Source organism: Salmo salar, chromosome ssa28 (genome assembly GCF_905237065.1).
Source record: "Salmo salar chromosome ssa28, Ssal_v3.1, whole genome shotgun sequence".
Lineage (NCBI taxonomy): Eukaryota > Metazoa > Chordata > Actinopteri > Salmoniformes > Salmonidae > Salmo > Salmo salar.
The window spans coordinates 27,205,001-27,224,626 of NC_059469.1; the positions used below are offsets into that span (position 1 = coordinate 27,205,001).

A 19,626-nucleotide genomic window follows, 5' to 3' on the forward strand; every position below is an offset into this window, starting at 1 on the left:
TTTCCAACTTGTTGTGTAATGTTCATGTCCAATGGCCGATGAGCACTGATACGTTTTATCTATATTTATCTTCATTATTTCTCTTCATATGATAAGGATTTAAAAGGATTTGCCAGTAGATTGTTGACTTGATTCATGATGATGACTGCTTGTCTAGATTGCTAGCTAAGATTTTGAAAGTATGATGTTGACATAATCAGTCCAATCAAAGCTACTGTAGATATAACGTGATTTGATGTCATTTTATCTGTGGCCAATGACCTTGAGCCTTCTTGGATGGGCACCTCTAATGTAACTCTATGGCAGCACCCAAAGGGCTTGATTTTTCGAGCTCTACCCTTAGAGTTTCAGTGACGTAGTGTCCCAAAGAGTGACAGAACACTGAGCCAATCATGGCGCAACGCTCTGTATTTTCTGCTGGCTTGCCCCACCACCACAGAAAGCACTGAGCTAGGCTGAAACACCTGCATTTTGGAGCTGCCTTACTAAATCCGACTCCCACACAAAAAACATAAAATATCCTGGTGAGAGGCCAAAATATAGGAATGGATCTTTATGGGATATGTTAGTGCAGGCTGGGCCACATCAGGATGAGGGGAATTTCCCAAGAGATTAGGGGCAACTAAAGTTTTCGGTGGCCCACTACAATAGGAGGATGGCAAACGGGGAGAGAGTGGAGAGACCAAGGCTTGTCTATTCCAAGCAAAACGATGTAGCCTTCTGTTTTTGCTGCATACCTTTTTCACACGAGTGCAGATCTGTGCTGGTCAGGGATGTAACCAGGGACTGGAAGAATCTGTGCCACCTCAGCTCGCATGATAAGTTGCATGACCACCTAGATAGTTTCCAGAGGTGGAAGGAGCTGGAGATCAGGCTGGTGTCCAAGCAAACAGATGATTTGATTTCAGGGCCAGCGACAGCTCCCGAGAGAAAACATTGCTGACTGCAATGCAGCACCACAGCAGAGGAAAGAGAGGCAACTCTAGGTGGAGACGAAATAAATAAATTGTTGAAACTGATGATGGACCAACGGACAATCAAATTCGATATGTAAATAAACAAAATTCGTTAAGGCTGGGTCATTGACATAAAGCTTATTTTACACTGCTCCAGCAAAACGAGGCCCGCCATGCATTTATGAAAGCAGTTGTTTCCAAAGCTCAATTTAACTTACTCTGTTTTACAGTTCTATAGAAATATTAAAATATATGTTAAATATGTTATACAAAAGTGTTATTTTTATTGTAATTGTAACAATTATGGGCTCGTGCCATGTGTGATTACAGGTGGGATATTATTAATAAGGAACTGGTTTTCCTGCTATAGGTAGTAGGTTGCATAGTGATAACAACATTGTAACTCTCTGATGCAGGGGTTAAATGTAATTGGAGCTTATTTCTTAATCTTCAAAAAAAAAAGTGCTAAGCCTACCTGTTTGACAGACACAATTATCCTATCCATAGATGTCGGTATAGCCAAATACTCCGATACTGTCACATGCACTGATTAAATACCTCCGTGTCTGGGAAGGGCTTGGTGTGTTTGACTAAAACCAGGGCTCAAATTGAGTGAGGGTATCACATACCCTTTGTTAAAGAAGAGGGCAAAAAGGATATCTATTGTTTGCTTTATATTTTTAAATAAATACATAAAACGTGTCCAGATTATATCAAGGGTTCTATAACAATGCTTAACACTGTGATGCCTTATGGTAGAAACAAGCTCTGAAATGCCCACGAAAGACGTGACTCCGATGCATATGGGGATATATTGATTCCTCTCTATGACAATCTGAAGCTAAACTGCAGCCTATACTATTCGAGGAGATAAAAAATTGAATTTGCTTTGCTAATTGAGCTTTTCTCTTTCTGAAAAGAGAAGGTGTTTGTTTAAACCCAGGCAGCTTTTAGGGAAGCACCTCTGTTGGTGGGTTATACAATGGACGAGTAGCCAGCAGTTGAAGCTTACAGTTTTCTGCATCAGTAGAGCCTCTGTCTGGGTGGAAAGGTAACTTTTGAAAGTGCCATGCTTATATTCATAAGGATGCCTAAGATGTAATTATTTTTGTCTCCCCTAGGGCGGCAGACGGTGGGTTTGTGCCCATGGGCGACGTTGTTGCCGGTGATGTCTGGTGAGGACCTGCCTTACAACAGGCCTACAGGCCCTCCGTCCAGCCTCTCTCAGCCTATTGTGGACAGTCTGAGCACTGATGGAGAGATTGTGCGTTCCTGGTGTAACTAGGGCAGTTGTTGTTGCCATCCTGTACCTGTTCAGCAGGTGTGATGTTCGGATGTACCGATCCTGTGCAGGTGTTGTTACACTTGGTCTGCCACTGCGAGGACAATCAGCTATCCGACCTGTCTCCCTGTAGCCTGTCTTAGGGATCTCACAGTATGGACATTGCAATTTATTGCCCTGGCCACATCTGCAGTCCTCGTGCCTCCTTGCAGCATGCCTAAGGCATGTTCACGCAGATGAGCTGGGACCCTGGGCATCTTTCTTTTGGTGTTTTTCAGAATCAGTAGAAAGGCCTCTTTAGTGTCCTAAGTTTTCATAACTGTGACCTTAATAGCCATCTGTAAGCTGTTAGTGTCTTAACGACCGTTCCACAGGTGCATGTTCATTAATTGTTTATGGTTCACTGAACAAGTGTAACAGTGTAGGTTCCGTCCCTCTCTTCGCCCCAACCTGGGCTCGAACCAGGGACCCTTGCACACATCAACAACTGACACCCACCGAAGCATCGTTACCCATCGCGCCACAAAAGGGGAAACCCTACTTAGCGCGCACCACCGCTAACTAACTAGCCATTTCACATCGGTTACACAAGCATGGGAAAAAGTGTGTAAACCCTGTACAATGAAGATCTGTGAAGTTATTTGGATTTTTACGAATTATCTTTGAAAGGCAGGGTCCTGAAAAAGGGACGTTTCTTTTTTTGCTGAGTTTATTATGTTCTCTTCCTCCGACTTTTAACTGAGAAAAAATTGGGGGGCGGCAGATTTTTGACTCTTCTCGGGCGACAGAAAGTCGAGGACCGGTACTGATTGTCACGATACAACCTGGCCACACACAGACTCAAGATCAGCTTGGATGAATTTATTTTACAGTAGCTGTAGTTCACAAACTGACCCAGCGAGTGCAGTGAACTGCGCATCTGCTATCGGAAACCAAAAGCGTTTATAGCAACCGGACTGACTGCAGTTGTGGGTGAGAGCCAAGCAAATATAGCTAGCAAGGCAACAACAATTTATTGAATTCAAGTCGTCGTTTTGTGAAATATGATTAGACTTCTTGTTACATTGATGAAAAGCGTGGATATTAGTCTCCTCTTGTTGTGATTTATGATATAAACGAGAGTGTTAAACGCTAGCAAGTCCAGCTAGGAGACGTAACGGTACTAGCTAACGTTAGCTGAACGTGGAGACAGGACAATCCATCGTTCGTTAGCTAGCTAACGTTCACTTACATGGCTAGCTCGCTAAGTTAGCTTTACAAATTGTTGAAACGATTTGATTGTTACTACGTTACAGTTTATTATAGCTTGTTATATTTCGTTTGGTCCATAAAAGGAAAAACACAGGACCTATTCTCTTTCATTGCGCAGCAATTGTATTTTGTTTTCGTCTCGTGCTGTTTGTTGCCTGTTGCAGCTGCAAGAGCCAGACGGTCATGTAACTGGATGCAGGTGAGAGAAACAATGTTACGAGTGTATCACTCGAAATTATACAATTGTTGTAAATGATGTTATTTGTTTCAGTGATCCTCATGAGTGAGACTTTTTGTATCAAGCGTTGGACAGCTTCTGAACAAATAACATGATTAGCTAGCTACTGTAAAATCATGAACTTGCATGAATCTATCTTATTTCGTGGATTTAAAAACACTTTTTCAAGCACTATTTGGAAAGGCACATTTTCTGTGTGATCCCCCATCCTTCCTCAGCTCACTGCATGAAGCATTCGCTGGTGATGATGTCAAGTACTGCCATTCTTTATTGTAAATCAGAAGATGCTGTTCATGTTCTGACAATATGTCAGTTAAATTAACTGTCTTCCAATTTACTGATTTAAAGTAGGCCGTAGTACCTAGTCGTTTTTAATGAAGACGTTTAATAATAGGTATATTGATGTTTGAAGTCACGTTGTGATCTTAGTGGATGTGTTTACACAAGCACTGTGGATGTGTATACCTGCTTACCAGTTTGTTCCTTCAATGTGACTAGCCTGACAATCTAACTATGCAGTCTAGACATAACAGCACGTTCCTCTAAGACAAATGACTTATTTTAAGCTAAATCTATTGAAGCAAATTGTATTTGAAGAGTGAGTGTAGCCAAGGAAATGTGTTTCTATACAGTGGAACGTCCAGTTCTGGCAAGCTTTGCTGTGTCAGCTGCAGTTTGGGCTAATTTCCTGTAAGTGCATGCCATTTCAACACTCTGTGCAAAATTGGAGTGAATGGTACATGAAGCTGGTGTGTCCTTGCATGCAGCTAAGTTACAGCCAGCTCTGTATTCAGTTACCTTTGGTGAGACGTTGTGGGAGAGGCTCTACTTTGTAACTCAATCTGTGGTCTTTCCAGTCGCCTAGTAGCCTCGTCTACCTAGAATCTTCCATGATGTTTGGTTAGTCTGTGTTGTGTTGACAACTTGGCAATTTGCTGACAGTCTGGATAAGGGGACATGGTTTGGTTGGCAAGCATCAAGGTAGCTTTTGTTGTGGTTGTGAAGCCAGCCTCTTTACAGTGTGGCTTGGATCATCCACTTTACGAATAGGACCAGATGATGTTGGATAACAAACATCTCTATGAGAGTTTAAACTCAGGAAAAAGGCCTACCTTCACTTTGTTTGCAGTCAGTGGAAGCCTAGACAGATCCACAACACTTTCCTTGCATAGTCTGTTGAGGTTAAGTCAAACCAGAGCTTTTCACATTGTGAACACAATGTTTTGTTTTCGTAGCTACGTTAACGATAGGCCCATAGCGCAAGTCTCTAGTGTTATTTTGCTACCAAGCTCATACTTTTAGGCCAACATGTTGTGATATTATCAATCACATTACCAGGCAAGAGGTTTATGCTGAATCTGTCATGGGTGTCATAGTGGGGATGTTTCCCTGCTCATATCCACAGGATCTGGGATATATGATGTCAGTTCCCATAAAAACATAGTCATCTGGAATATGACTGAATCCCTGCCACGTCACCTATACCCTCTCCTAGCCAGTTACTGCCTCTCCTAGCGAGGGCCAGGCATCTACTGCCTCTCCTAGCGAGGGCCAGGCATCTACTGCCTCTCCTAGCGAGGGCCAGGCATCTACTGCCTCTCCTAGCGAGGGCCAGGCATCTACTGCCTCTCGTAGCGAGGGCCAGGCATCTACTGCCTCTCGTAGCGAGGGCCAGGCATCTACTGCCTCTCGTAGCGAGGGCCAGGCATCTACTGCCTCTCCTAGCGAGGGCCAGGCATCTACTGCCTCTCCCAGCGAGGGCCAGGCATCTACTGCCTCTCCCAGCGAGGGCCAGGCATCTACTGCCTCTCCCAGCGAGGGCCAGGCATCTACTGCCTCTCCCAGCGAGGGCCAGGCATCTACTGCCTCTCCCAGCGAGGGCCAGGCATCTACTGCCTCTCCCAGCGAGGGCCAGGCATCTACTGCCTCTCCCAGCGAGGGCCAGGCATCTACTGCCTCTCTCAGCGAGGGCCAGGCATCTACTGCCTCTCCCAGCGAGGGCCAGGCATCTACTGCCTCTCCCAGCGAGGGCCAGGCATCTACTGCCTCTCCCAGCGAGGGCCAGGCATCTACTGCCTCTCCCAGCGAGGGCCAGGCATCTACTGCCTCTCCCAGCGAGGGCCAGGCATCTACTGCCTCTCCCAGCGAGGGCCAGGCATCTACACCCTCTCCCAGCGAGGGCCAGGCATCTACACCCTCTCCCAGACAGCTGCACCCTCTCCCAGACAGCTGCACCTTCTCCCAGCCAGGCCCAGACAGCTGCACCCTCTCCCAGCCAGGCCCAGACAGCTGCACCCTCTCCAAGCCAGGCCCAGACAGCTAACTCTCCTCTCTTAAATGCCTGCCACGTCAGCTACAACCTCTCCTAGCCAGACCCAGGCAGGCAGGCCCAGACTGCTACCTAATGGAAAAGTGTGTGGGAGCAGACCTACGGAAGCAGTAACTGAGCTAAGTGTAGCTGACTGTAGCATGTAAGAACGAGGAAACCATCAGCTGATGTTACCTCAGAGGGCTGCAGCCAGGATGCACTGGCTAATGTTTACACTCGGCTGTAAAACGGAGGGCCAGCTAGTGAGGGTTTTATGGGTAGACTGAGGAGCAGTGAGGTAGAAAGTGTTCTCCGCATCGAAACATAAGACATCATATTGCTGAACAAACAGAGGGATGTTTTTATGTGGGCTGGGCTCGCCAGTTGGTGACTTGGCTGTTTCGAACAGCAGAACGACAAGGGTTTTGTGCAGAGGAAAATAACAATATTAAGACCTTAAGTCATGTTCATCAGTGTGTAAAACATCAGTTTGTGTTGTCTCTATCAGGAGGTGTTTAAAGTGATCCAGTGACATCCCTGCTAAAGCAACACCAGACTGCTTGGAAGTGTGAGGAAAGCCCAGCAACACGCAGCCATGTTGGAGGAGGACATGGAAGTGGCCATCAAGGTGGTGGTGGTGGGCGACGGTGCGGTGGGGAAGTCCAGCATGATCCAGCGTTACTGCAAGGGCATCTTCACCAAGGACTACAAGAAGACCATCGGTGTTGACTTCCTGGAGAGACAGCTACTGTAAGGAGATTTTCCATTGTTAGTGTGTCTATGCATATTTTACATTAGGGATGGTTGTTTGAAATCTTTTTACTATTGGAATAGTATCATGAATTTTTGTCAGATATTTGAAATACATGTGGGTTTTGAAACGTCCGTTTTAACCTGAGCACTGCTGCGTGCGGGAGAGGCTGGCGCTCTATTGCTGCAGCTGCGGAGGGAACGGTGTGTGAGATGGGAGCGAGCAGACGGAGGGGAAAAGGGAATGCATTCAACTGAAATGTATCTCCTGCATTTAACCCAATGCCTCAATCAGCGAGGTGCGTGCGGGTGGCTGCCTTAATCGACATCCACATCATCAGCGCCCAGGGGAACAGTGGGTTAACTGCCTTGCTCGGGCAGAACGACAGATTTTTACCTTGTCAGGGAATGCGGTCCAGCAAGCTTTCAGTTACTGACCCAATGCTCCTACCCACCAGGCTACCTGCCGCCCCAAAGGATAGAGAGATGCAGTAGCCACTAGCCAAGGCAACTCTGCTACAGCCAAGACGAGCTAACTTGTAGCGGCCAGAATGTCATTTATCATCCCAAAAAACAGTTCCTGTCTTGACTGGAGTAGCATAGAGCAGGGGTTCTCAAACTTTTTAGGGCCGGGGACTTCTTTTGTGATAGCAAATTAATCAGTACACAACTCGAGTGGGATAAGAAATCGCATGCAAGTTGTTTTACTTTGACTTGGGCAGTGGCCTGCAGTATTGCCACGGACCCCATGCACTGCCCAAGTCATAGTAGACCTATGGGACTCCTGATCACGGCTGGTTGTGATACAGCCCTGGATCGAATACGGGTCTGTAGTGACGCCTCTAGCACTGCGAGGCAGTGCCTTACACCGCTGCACCACTTGGTTCCCAACATAAACAACCAGCTACACACGTGAAGGCTACAGGCCGGCTACTGTTTTTCTTATGGGGCGCACGGCATTAAAACTACATTGACAAGTTTGTTTTATTAAATTAATAATTTGAAATGTCATAGTATGTCCTTGTATGTAACAATGTCACATGAATATTTTAATTGAATTTATAAAAAGCCTTTTCAGTGTTAAAATAAACCTATACTTTTTGTTTCTCGCTAAAATGAATAATCACACAAGTGTTAAAATGCTAACATCCGTTCAGATATTTGAATAACTGTGCACATCTGGAATATACATACAGTATGTATATTAAGATGCATAAAAATACACAATTCTCTTACAGACATGCAGTATAATCTGACGAGGTACACACAATAGGAGCCATACCCAGAGATCTCAGGGACCGTACTGTGTCCTAAGTGACCACTGTAATCAAAATACATGTATTTTGGCTGCACAGATCATCTCTTTATCCGCTTAACATGTTATTTTCTTAGAGATCCCTGGCATCTGTCTAACTGAAACTGTTAGTTAACTGCATTCTGGCCCAAGAGAGTCCTTAAGGTTTTGACCTAAGGTTAAAAAAAACTGCTTCCCAAAACCACAAACTTTCTTTTTTACAGTTTTTTCCTTGTTTTTATGCTTAACAGATGTGAAGCCAACCCATAACTCCAATGTAAAGTGTTGAGCAGTATTTCATTCAGATAGTTGTTTATTAATATGGTGTGATAATGGCTTTTTTTAATTTAATTGAACCTTTATTTAACTAGGCAAGTCAGTTAAGAACAAATTGTTATTTACAATGACGGCCTAGGAACAGTGGATTAACTGCCTTGTTCAGGGGCAGAATGACAGATTTTTACCTTGTCAGCTCCGGTTCGATCCTGCAACATTTTGGTTACTGGCCCAACGCTTTAACCACTAGGCTACCTCGAGTGCCAAATGTACGAGGAAGCATGGATACTCTCAGGAAATACCAGAGAACCCCTGAAAACATTGAAACTCTAACTGCATTGAATAAAACAGGCAGAATTGTTAGATGAAGGTGCGCTCACTGAAGGCTTGAAGCATTATTTTTATAAAACAGTAAAGGTGTGGAGGATATTTGACTCTCTAAAGACTATCGCTCCTGTAACGTATAGCACACAACTCTTGAGTGAATAGTTTGATATGATAGCCAAGTAGAAATGTATACATTTGATACTGCTCTGTCTATACATTGAGAAACTCACAATACCAAGTATTGAAATCGCCTTTTTTTTCAGAGTGAATGATGAAGACGTGAGATTGATGTTGTGGGACACGGCAGGGCAGGAAGAGTTTGACGCCATCACCAAGGCCTACTACCGCGGTAAGACTCCTCCCTCCCTGGAAAGGACATGATCCTCCTCCACTGGGTCTGCCAGAGAAGACAGCCTCTCACTTTTCAACTTTATTTTATTTATTTCTTTTATCAGTATGGATTCAGCTGTGGAACTGCACCAAGATGACCTCACAGGGAACAATTCAACTAGCGTTATGTCCATATTGTATTTCTGTTATTGTATGGCCCAGGCAGCTACACCCTCTCCTAACACATGAAATACAAACTGGGGTGTATGGAATTTTAACAATACAAATGTTTAAAAAAAAACACATTACAAAATCAGTTATTTGATTTGAAAGCTTCTTATGTACACCAAAATAATTGTGTGAGGGCTGTGAGGATCCAGCATTTCTTAGCATTGTGGTGACAGCTGGCCTGTGTATGTTTAGGTTTATTTGATACCTATTAACTGTTTCGCATGCAGCAGCTACCCTTCCTGGGGTCCACACAAAACAGAAAATGACCTAAATGACAGAGTACAGAACAGTTGTTGACAATAGATCATTCTTATTTTATTCATATTTAATATTATCTTATGTTCTTGTCAAGACATCAAAAAGACTATTTACACACTTCCTATAATTATAAACGGTACAGTTAATTTAGAGCTTTAGAAGAGAAGAGGCGCTGTGATACAAGATGTTTTTTGTAATGAGTTTTTAAACTCGCATTTTTTGTCTGAGTAACCTCTGGTGGCAGCGCGTTCCACAATGACATGGCTCTATACATTACTGAGCCATGCATGATGTGTTCCAGGTGCCCAGGCGTGTGTACTGGTCTTCTCCACCACCGACAGGCAGTCGTTTGAGGCCATCGGCAGCTGGTGGGAGAAGGTGGAGATAGAGGTGGGAGACATCCCCGCTGTCCTGGTGCAGAACAAGATTGACCTTCTGGATGACACGGTGATCAAAAAGTAACACTTCTATAGACCCATTTTCCTTCTTGAACTTGGTCTGTTATGATATATTGATAAATAAATTGACATTTCTAGATGCATGGCTAGGATAACAAACATTAGACATGATCAAGCATGGTGTAATTACAGAGCCATGCAGTAAACCCTTGCTCTTTTTGTCCTGGTACTGTAGTGAGGAGGCAGAAGGTCTGGCCAAGAAGCTCAAGTTAAGGTTTTACCGAACCTCCGTAAAGGAGGACCTCAATGTCAATGAAGGTGAGTCAATGAAAACGTATACAAATGACCAGTTAAAGAACTGTTATGTTAGGAAGAATGTAATGGGGAATTATTTAAAAAAATTACATTTCTTCTTTTCAGTTTTCAAATACCTAGCAGATAAGTATCTGCAGCGACTGAAGCGGCAAACAGCAGAAGAGCCTGAGGTAGTCCATACAACTAGCAATAAAATGGGTAAGCATCCTGATAACAGTCACGTCTTCAGTTAGTACAGACCTTTGGGACTGGATTGTACAGTGCCACAGAGATATTTTCTTGTACTGCAAGCTCTGCAAAGATAGTTTGCATTTAGGATCCTCCCCATTTTTATCTTCACTATACATTTCTCATTTGTCAATTACATTCGGTAACAAGACAGCAAGATTTGGGGTTCATACAAGGCCTAAAAAAAGTTTGAGTAAGAAATCTGTCTCTCGGCTCTAGTTTAACAAACGTTACGCAGTGATACATCTTCTCGCAGCGCTTTCGAGTTGTGAATGTGTCAGAAATATTTATTCTATTTTCACAGCGGGAATCATGAGAGCAATAGCTGGCGGTGGCGCGAAAGGGCCATGTTTTGATGAATAAATAAGTTCTAGGTGTGACGAGGGCTTGACCACTCATTGGCCAATCGGCGTTCTACATGGCTTAATAGTGCACGAGGTTGTGTAGGCTATTGACTCTCTTTGTGTTATCAACTCCAATTTGGCTGGAGGGCACGGAATATTCCCATCCTAGTCCGTTGTGGATTGATACGTACATTAAATAGCATATGGTAACGAATAATATCAAAATTAGAATGCATCCAGTTTTGCTAAATATGTTTGGCGTGTTTGCAGTCCAAATTGTTGTAGTTGGCTTCAACATGAAAGCCTAAATGTCTATGCATCAGTAAAGACAATGTGTTTTTATATAGAAATGTGAAGTGCATATTTGTACTCACGGGTGTGTGGTTTGCTTGAATGACATCAAAGCGGTATTCATTATAATTCTCAATTTCTTAGCTTTCAGAACACGTGCATAGAAATCCAAGGGATTTCATGAGTGCTCTTATAACTTTTTTTGTGTCAGCAATGAGTCATTAACATTGTAACACATCTTATCATCTCTACCCTAACAGGAGTTTTCAACACCACAAGTAGTAACTTATCTAGTCAGAACTCCAGCAACGGCCGAGAAGTCATCAGCTTGCGACCCAACAAACAGAGGACAAAGAAAAGCAAAAACCCCTTTGGTAGCTGCAGCCTTCTTTAGAATCAATCCATTCCCTACAATAATGTACGATTTGACTGCCATGTGTGAGTGTCAGAGTCTATACATTTACATTTGAGCATAACCTACAGGTGTAGGTCTTAATTTGATCCCTCTTTTGTTGCTGAGAATTTCCCTGCAAATGACCTTCATGATGGACATAAATTCACAGAAAATCTACACTTATAACACAGTTATATTAACAGTATTGCACTTCATGTAGCCTAATTTTGCCCAGCTAATAGTCTAACCACAGAACAAGCCACACTAAAAGCTCAAATCCTGTTGCTGCAGGATTATTTTTGCTCTGACAATACTGGTCAAATGAAGATCCAACATCTGTAAATCTAATATGCACCTGAGTATTGTGACTACCATGCCTTTGAGCATCTTTACAGATCAAGTGCAGCCTTTGTTTCTCATGGGTAGATGTATGAAATATAAAGCGAGAGTAACAATAGTTGTCCTGGTGGCTGTAGTGGGTACTACACGGACGCTATGTTGTAGCATGAATGTAATGCTTGAAGCAGATCTTTTGAGAAATAGTAGTTGGGTGTGACAGGGTTCTCCCATTTACACCCTTCAACATGGTGTAGGGAAGGGTTACATTCTAGTTCACTAACAAGGTGTTCATGTTCATATTATGTGATTTTTATAGATTACCATTTGTGCATTTGACTGTTCATCTGTGCAATCTGTTTGTATTGTAAGAAATATACAGATTACTTTCTACCATATTTGTTCTAAAATATTAAGGGAATATGGTTCAATATACTGAGTGTACAAAACATTAGGAACACCTTCCTAATATTAAGTTTCGCCTCCTTTTGCCCTCAGAAAGTGGTTAATTTGTCGGGGCATGGACTCTACAAGGTGTCAAAAGCATTCCACAGGGATGCTGGCCCATGTTGACTCCAATGTTTCCCACAGTTGTGTCAAGTTGCTTGAATGTCCTTTGGATGGTGGACCATTCTTGATAAAACATAGGAAACTGTTGAGCATGAAAAACCCAGAAGCATTGCAGTTCTTGACACACTCAAACCGGTGCCCTATCAAAGGCACTTAAATATTTTTGTGTCTTGCCCATTCACCCTCTGGATGGCACACATACACAATCCATGTCTCAAGGCTTAAAAATCCTTCTATAACCTGTCTCCTCACCTGGTCAGTCTGTCATGAAAATGTTTTGTACACTCGGTGTATATCATGAATAAAGACTAAGGGCTCTATTTTAACAAGGCTAACACAATGGTAAGTCTTAGTGCTGGCAGTGGCGTTATGGGTTCGGGATGTCATATTTTTGTTATTTTCACTACCGGAATTATTGGCGCAGTAGCTGGCTTTTGGTGCGAAAGAGCAGGATTTTGATGAATAAACATTTTGTTGGTGTGTCGAGGCTTGGCCCCTCACCGGCCAATCAGAATGTGCTCCATGGCTAAATATGTGTTGGCTTCAAGTTGTGTGTTTACGCTATTTTATGTGTTAAACCAAAAACATTGTTTCTAAATAGGATCGGGTCAGAAGCATGATATCATACATGGCTTCTCGTTCCATGGCACTGTGCACACGTGGTCTAAATGTCTTTACACACAACATTCTGATGTCTATACAAAATACTAGGCTCCTGTCAATTGTATCGTTGCCTATGTTGCAGGCTGATTCTCAAATAAATCTGCCGTTATGTCAATATAGGAGGACTGAATAGTTTGGAGGAGTGTGGCTTTGGTAATCAGACGAGGGGTGTTCTTTGAAAATGGGGATGGATAGCCTACTTGAACAAGCAAAATGCTGGTATGTGAATAGTGAAAAAGCATTAGGGCAAAAACCTCATATTTCAAAGCACTCTCAGACTATTTAAAATTGCTTTATTCATACTAATTTTGGCTAATGGCCATTGCATGAGCGTTAAGATATTTTTACATTTTAGTCATTTAGCAGACGCTCTTATCCAGAGCGACTTACAGGAGCAATTAGGGTTAAGTGCCTTGCTCAAGGGAACATCGACCGTTTATTTTACCCAGTCGTCTCGGGGATTCAAACCAGCAACCTTTCAGTTACTGGCCCAACACTCCCACTAGGCTACCTGCCGCTACACCTGCTTTTTGTGGGTCTTTAAACTTCCCCATAGCACTGCATGAAATTGTTTTTAAGGACACTCCTCAAATATTGCCGCCCATCCCACCTCGGCACAAGCAACTGATGTTAGGCAGTTAAATTGCCGAACCTAGCGTTAGGGCTGGGAAAATGCTAGTGCAACAGTTTTTACATGACGCAACTAATGTGCGTTTGATGCTTGCACCTCAACGCCAGCCAACAATAGAAACCTACGAGATTCAGACATATTTGTTCATTCTTTTCTGAAAGGTATTTTTATATGTATCTTAACAATGAGCTGCTTAACACCTTCGTTAACATAGTGCCAAATAGTTTATAATGCTTATTTAATTGTAAGAAATGTACATATTTTAAAGAAAAAGGTTGGAGGGATTTTGCAGTTTTGAGAATATTGAATTACAATTGACTAGAAGAGTGTGCTGTTATATGACCAAATACTATTTGAGATTCGCACAATAGGCCCTCTACTGAGACACAAACTTATACAATGTTGTGAACTTACAGGATGGATGAGCCAGTGAAGAGAATTTTGCTACACAGAACATACAAATCAATAATATCCCTCTTTATCTGGTTAGCGCACACAATTCATGCACAGGTGTTTGTACTGGTCATTGTAACTGGCCAACTACTTGGTCTAACACTTTCATAGGGTACTAGCAATTGAAATTGTTTACATATTGCTACATTTGAAAATGTGCTTTTGTGTTTCTACTGTGGTACAATCAATGGTAACATCTTTAATGTGCTCATATTTGAGTCAATTTATATTTGTTACATTTTATATTTGTTACGTTAATTTCGGGAGAAATAAACACTTGTTTACTAAAGAAATATCAAATGTTTAAGTGAAAACAGATCTCAATGAATGGTGTCTTGATTGAGTGTTCTAACGTTATGAACAGAACTCTCGCTCTGAGGAGTGCTTTGTAATGGCTTAATTTTCTCGCCTACTCATCATGCTTGGATAATGTTCTGTTACTACTCTCTAACCGATGTTGACTTTTTCTGAGGCAAGACCTGTTTTTGCTCTCATTTCACTGTAAGACAAACAGGAAAGTCTCATTATTGTCTCTATACTGTCCTCTTCATAATAACTTTTAGTTACCCATTAACACTTGACAAATCAAAATGGCCCCCATGTTAAGTACATTCTACTGTATATATATATATATATATATATATAAAAAAAGTACTCTATTAATTTAGCCTGTCTTCAGTAAATGTTGCATGCTTGCCTTATGTTTTTTTGTTTCTTCATGTGAAGGAATGTGGAACCACGGTCCAATGCCACAATGCCTTGTCCATGTATGTTTACATCCTCATTCTTAAACACAACTATTTTGTTTTAAAGATGCCTGCTCAGTGAATATTGTAAATCACACTCCATCCCTTTATAACAGTTGCTGTTTATAAACATGTGTTATGGTTTATTTTTGTCTCCTGAAAATACAATGTTTATAGTGACCAATGAATTAATTTATAATTCAGTCAGTTACCATTCTTAGAAAATCTATGGTCAAGTGCTCTTTCACTCAGGCGTTTGTGAGAATCACTGTAATCCATTCTAATGTTACAATGTTATTACATTTAGCAGATGGCTTTTTGAAATACGGCATACTGCTTCCACGGACTTTAATGTTTGAACCCAGATGTGCCAGTCTGTTTCTGCTTTCTTGCCAACTCCTTAGCAGGTTGACATTTATTGTCATGAATCTTGAGGCAGCTATGCTGTGGTCACTAGCTAGCACAGCCACAAAGTCATAAAATCTGATTTTAAACCTTAACCAAACTGCTAACCCTAATCTTAAATTACAACCAGGGCAAGATTCATAACCCTAAACGTCAACCTGCAACTCCTCCTGGAATTGTCATGCCAAACATGGTTTGTCAGCATGGAGTAGACAAGGGCACATGCATACCTGGGTCCAGACTACAGACTTTAACTTTGTGTCACAAAATTCTGACAAAATGTAAGACTTAGTAGTAGGTGTATATCTCACCTAGTTTGTTCATTTGTATTACTTTGATTTAACGGTTATAAAGTGGCTCAAAGTGTGCCACACATACTTGCACCTGCTCCTTTGTTGACAATCTGTTTTGATGATGGTGATCTATAGCATAAATAAAATATCTATTTTCATTGTTTTCTTCAACATTGTAATTTCCACTTTACACAAGGCTGACAGTAAATCTTTATGTGAATCTTTCTCGCTTTCAATGACATTCAGCTGATTAAGGTAAGTGTTACAAAGCATCTATAACCGTATGTCATGCTTTATAAAGGGTTCATGGTAATGGTCAGGATTTAGTCATCGTTATGACTTTTTGACTGTTACGGAGTAAAGTATTTGTCATCGTCACTACTTAAGGTCACGCCTGTAGAGTTCAATGGTCACTCCCACTCAGGCCAACTTTGAATGGTTGATATCCCAGGCTTATGTGTTGTGTGTGCAATAGCCTGGGGACGACGTTACACCAAGAAACACTTACCTTGATGAAAACTCCCAATCTAAATAAAGTGATAGTGTCTTTCTTCTGGAACCAAGTTACATGTTCTTCAGTACACAAACACGCACCCAGCAAAAATGAGTCATACCGCGCAGTGCTGGGCCTAGTCAGGTCTTTGACACATTCACCCACTCCCCCACTGAACGATCAGCTACAAAATGCTGTTGCCATTGTAACCGGATGTAATCAAGCCCTGGTCTCCATGGGAACAGAAGAGGAATACCTGGTGCGGCAGTCAGGTTGGACTACTCCAAATCATCTTGGTTCTCACACACACACAAAAACGCAAGCTTTGCAGGTCCATCAACCCATATAAATACCTCTCACCCCTACAGTAATATGTGGATCATGAGAGAAATCAGCAGAAGGTTAATAACATATTTATGTTGTCCTGTAATACTTAGTTTGAAGTGAAACCCCTTGGTAATTTATAACACATACATAAATGCCTTGTATCCTATGAGGCTCTGCTTACTATTAAGTCAGACCCCTTTGATCATGACAGATACATAAAGACTTAATGATGTAAACAAATGTATTAACACTGGGAATTATCACTAACAGCTAAAACAAATAAACATAAAACATACATTTGTAAATCTTTTAAGCAGTACAAATACATGAAGTTTCAAAAAGTCCAGCAATGCAATTACATTGAACATTACAATGTAATTGCTGTGAATAGTGTAGCTTGTCCCTGAGTTGTCAGACATGGTTCTTGCCTCTCTTCCTACTGGAGGTACTCCATGTTGGTTCCAGCCTTAAAAGGAACAACAAAGAAAGTTAGCAGGTCTGTTTGGAAATGCCTTTGTCACACCATCTGGATAAGGGCATTTCTGGCTGCGCCAGAAACTCTAAATGGGAAGATGGGAAACTCCATTCAATTTGTATTATTATATTACTCTTTCAGTTACAAATCTAGGGGGATTTGTATTTAGCTGAGCATGCTTGCTAGCTAAATGTCAGATAGCTAGCAATTTCTGTGAAGTCACCGAAATTATTTTAAATAACGATTGAGGTAGCTACAGTAATTTAATGCAGCACTTAACTACTACAAACTAATTTAAATAAAAATAAATAAAGGTTAACTTACTCGTTTTTTGCTGTCCAGTGGCCGCACAAGTGGGCTTTTGATTACTCCCCCCATTCCATTGGCAGCTGAATCACATCATGTGTGCTAACTGCACTCCAGAAAACCTGCTAACAAAACAACAGTGCAGGGCATGCTCACTGAATTAAAGGGCAATTACACAGTTTCTTCGATTTTTCCAAGACCTCAAAAGTCATCCCCTGATGTGGTTTAAGCATTGTTATGAACACAGACATTTTGGGGGGAAATCCGAAATCTGGAAAAACAAAACCAAGAAAACGTAATAAGAACACACAAAAAAACTGATCTAGGCAAAAAATAAGATTTAAAAAGGCTCTACCAACGTTGTGTGCTGTGAATGACTACATTAGTGTGTGTGTCATCCTGCAGCACAGTATTTTGGGGGAAGTTGAGGTAAGGTCCAATATTGACTATACACCCAAGAGGGAAAGAGGTTGGGCCATCCGAGAAAGGTTTTAGTGAAATATAATATAGTTTGGACACACCTACTCATTCCAGGGTTTTTCTTTATTTTTTACTATTTTCTACATTGTAGAATAATAGTGAAGACATGGAATCATGTAGTAACCAAGAAAGTGTTAAACAAATTAAAATATATTTAGATTTTAGATTCTTCAAAGTAGAAGAATCTACTTTAAAAATTTGGCAGTACGTCAAACCGGCCTCACAACCACAGACCACGTGTAACCACGCCAGCCTCTCCACATCCGGCTTCACCTGCGGGATCATCTGAGACCAGCTACCCGGAAAGTTGATGAAACATGAGTATTTCTGTCTGATTGGCAGGGCCTGGCTACCAGCCTATGGCTGCACCCCTGCCCAATCATGTGAATTCCATAGATTAGGGCATAATGCATTTATTTATTTGTAGTGATTTCCTTATTTTTTTATATATATAACTAGCCAAGTCAGTTAAGAACAAATTCTTATTTTCAATGACGGCCTAGGAACAGTGGGTTAACTGCCTTGTTCAGGGGCAGAACGACAGATTTGTACCTTGTCAGCTCGGGGATTCAAACTTGCAACCTTTCAGTTACCAGTCCAGTAAAATTGTTGCATGTTGCGTTTATATTTTTGTTCAGTATATAACATTTAGCAGACACTTTTATCCAAAGCAATTTACAGTCATGCGTGAATGCATTTTTACATATGGGTGGTCCCGGGAATCGAACCCAATATCCTGGCGTTGCAATGCTCTACCAAGATGTATGACAGGGTTATGTAATGTAAATGTAAATGTTATAAATCCTATTTGTGAAGACTCAATTGAATGACTTATATGGCCTTTATTAAGAGGTGCTTATGCCACCCTTTATATAGCACAGATTTATGTCATATTTGACATAATGGGTAAAGTCACGTTTGACATGTCATTTAAAGCGTGACCACACTGGGTCATACACAATAAAAAAATTGAAATTATGTATTTAAAAAAAAACACTGTAGGAATGTATTGGCTATGCTAAGAATGTGTTTATTTTAACCAAATTTTCAATTGTGTGGGGTTTGTTAGAATAACAGATATAAACATTGCAATGAGACCCCCCCAAAAAAAGATCTGAATAAGAATGCCTTTCAGCAAGTGGAATATATAAACCCTATTTATTCAAAACATCAGTGACTTGCTTAAAAAAATATGTGTTAATGGATATATAAAATGACTGCCTAGTATCCTATTCTGTATGTGCATGTGTTCATGTTGCTTACTTTGCACCTGCATGTGAAATGCCTATTCATGATGTATTGACATGGTACATTGTCTCTAATGAGGTCTCACAGATAGTACTGTTACTTTGGCTATTTCTGGACTGGTCGTTCACAAGTACATACAGTTGAAGTCGGAAGGTTACATACACTTTAGCCAAATATATTTAAACTCAGTTTTTCACAATTCCTAACATTTAATCCTAGTAAAAATTCCCTGTTTTAGGTCAGTTAGGATCACCATTTTATTTTAAGAATGTGAAATGTCAGAATAATAGTAAAGAGAATGATTTTTTCCTAGTTTTTATTTCTTTCATCACATTCCCAGTGGGTCAGAAGTTTACATACATTCAATTAGTATTTAGTAGCATTGCCTTTAAATTGTTTAACTTGGGTCAAACGTTACGGGTAGCCTTCCACAAGCTTCCCACAATAAGTTGGGTGAATTTTGGCCCATTCCTCCTGACAGAGCTGGTGTAACTGAGTCAGGTTTGTAGGCCTCCTTGCTTGCACACGCCTTTCAACTTCTGCACACAAATTTTCTATGGGATTGAGGTCAGGGCTTTGTGATGGCCACTCCAATACCTTCACTTTGTTGTCCTGAAGCCATTTTGCCACAACTTTGGAAGTATGCTTTGGACGACCCATTAGCGACCAAGCTTTAACTTCCTTACTGATGTCTTGAAATGTTTCTTCAATATATCCACATCATTTTTC

The 19,626-nt window shown here is 41.4% G+C and overlaps 1 protein-coding gene and 1 long non-coding RNA gene across 3 annotated transcripts; one reads left to right on the top strand and one right to left on the bottom strand.

Moving 5' to 3' along the window:
- The first annotated feature begins 2,821 nt into the window (after window positions 1–2,821).
- On the top strand, window positions 2,822–15,726 carry rab23 (RAB23, member RAS oncogene family). 2 transcript variants are annotated; one of them, XM_014180141.2, is made up of 8 exons: window positions 2,822–3,210; window positions 3,654–3,688; window positions 6,544–6,785; window positions 8,946–9,031; window positions 9,803–9,959; window positions 10,135–10,217; window positions 10,320–10,412; window positions 11,338–15,726. In XM_014180141.2, the coding sequence occupies exons 3-8, from the start codon at window positions 6,631–6,633 to the stop codon at window positions 11,469–11,471; spliced, it is 708 nt and encodes a 235-aa protein (XP_014035616.2). In that variant the 5' UTR covers window positions 2,822–3,210; window positions 3,654–3,688; window positions 6,544–6,630; the 3' UTR covers window positions 11,472–15,726. The 2 variants fall into 2 exon arrangements, with proteins under 2 accessions (XP_014035616.2, XP_014035615.2); XM_014180140.2 differs by having other exon boundaries at window positions 2,824–3,688.
- A 732-nt stretch (window positions 15,727–16,458) lies between these two features.
- On the bottom strand, window positions 16,459–19,290 carry LOC123731438 (uncharacterized). Its single transcript, XR_006762550.1, has 2 exons — window positions 17,188–19,290; window positions 16,459–16,854 (listed from the first exon to the last, which is right to left on the bottom strand). It is a non-coding gene; the product is annotated as an uncharacterized lncRNA (long non-coding RNA).
- Between the last annotated feature and the right edge of the window lie 336 nt (window positions 19,291–19,626).

What these genes read in the sequence shown, in the direction of transcription:
- rab23 (XM_014180141.2), top strand. Translation starts at nt 6,631, where the DNA reads ATGTTGGAGGAGGACATGGAAGTGGCCATCAAGGTGGTGGTGGTGGGC. An exon ending in CACCAAGGCCTACTACCGCG is followed by an intron (nt 9,032 to 9,802) that starts GTAAGACTCCTC and finishes GATGTGTTCCAG; the next exon opens with GTGCCCAGGCGTGTGTACTG. An exon ending in GGACCTCAATGTCAATGAAG is followed by an intron (nt 10,218 to 10,319) that starts GTGAGTCAATGA and finishes TCTTCTTTTCAG; the next exon opens with TTTTCAAATACCTAGCAGAT.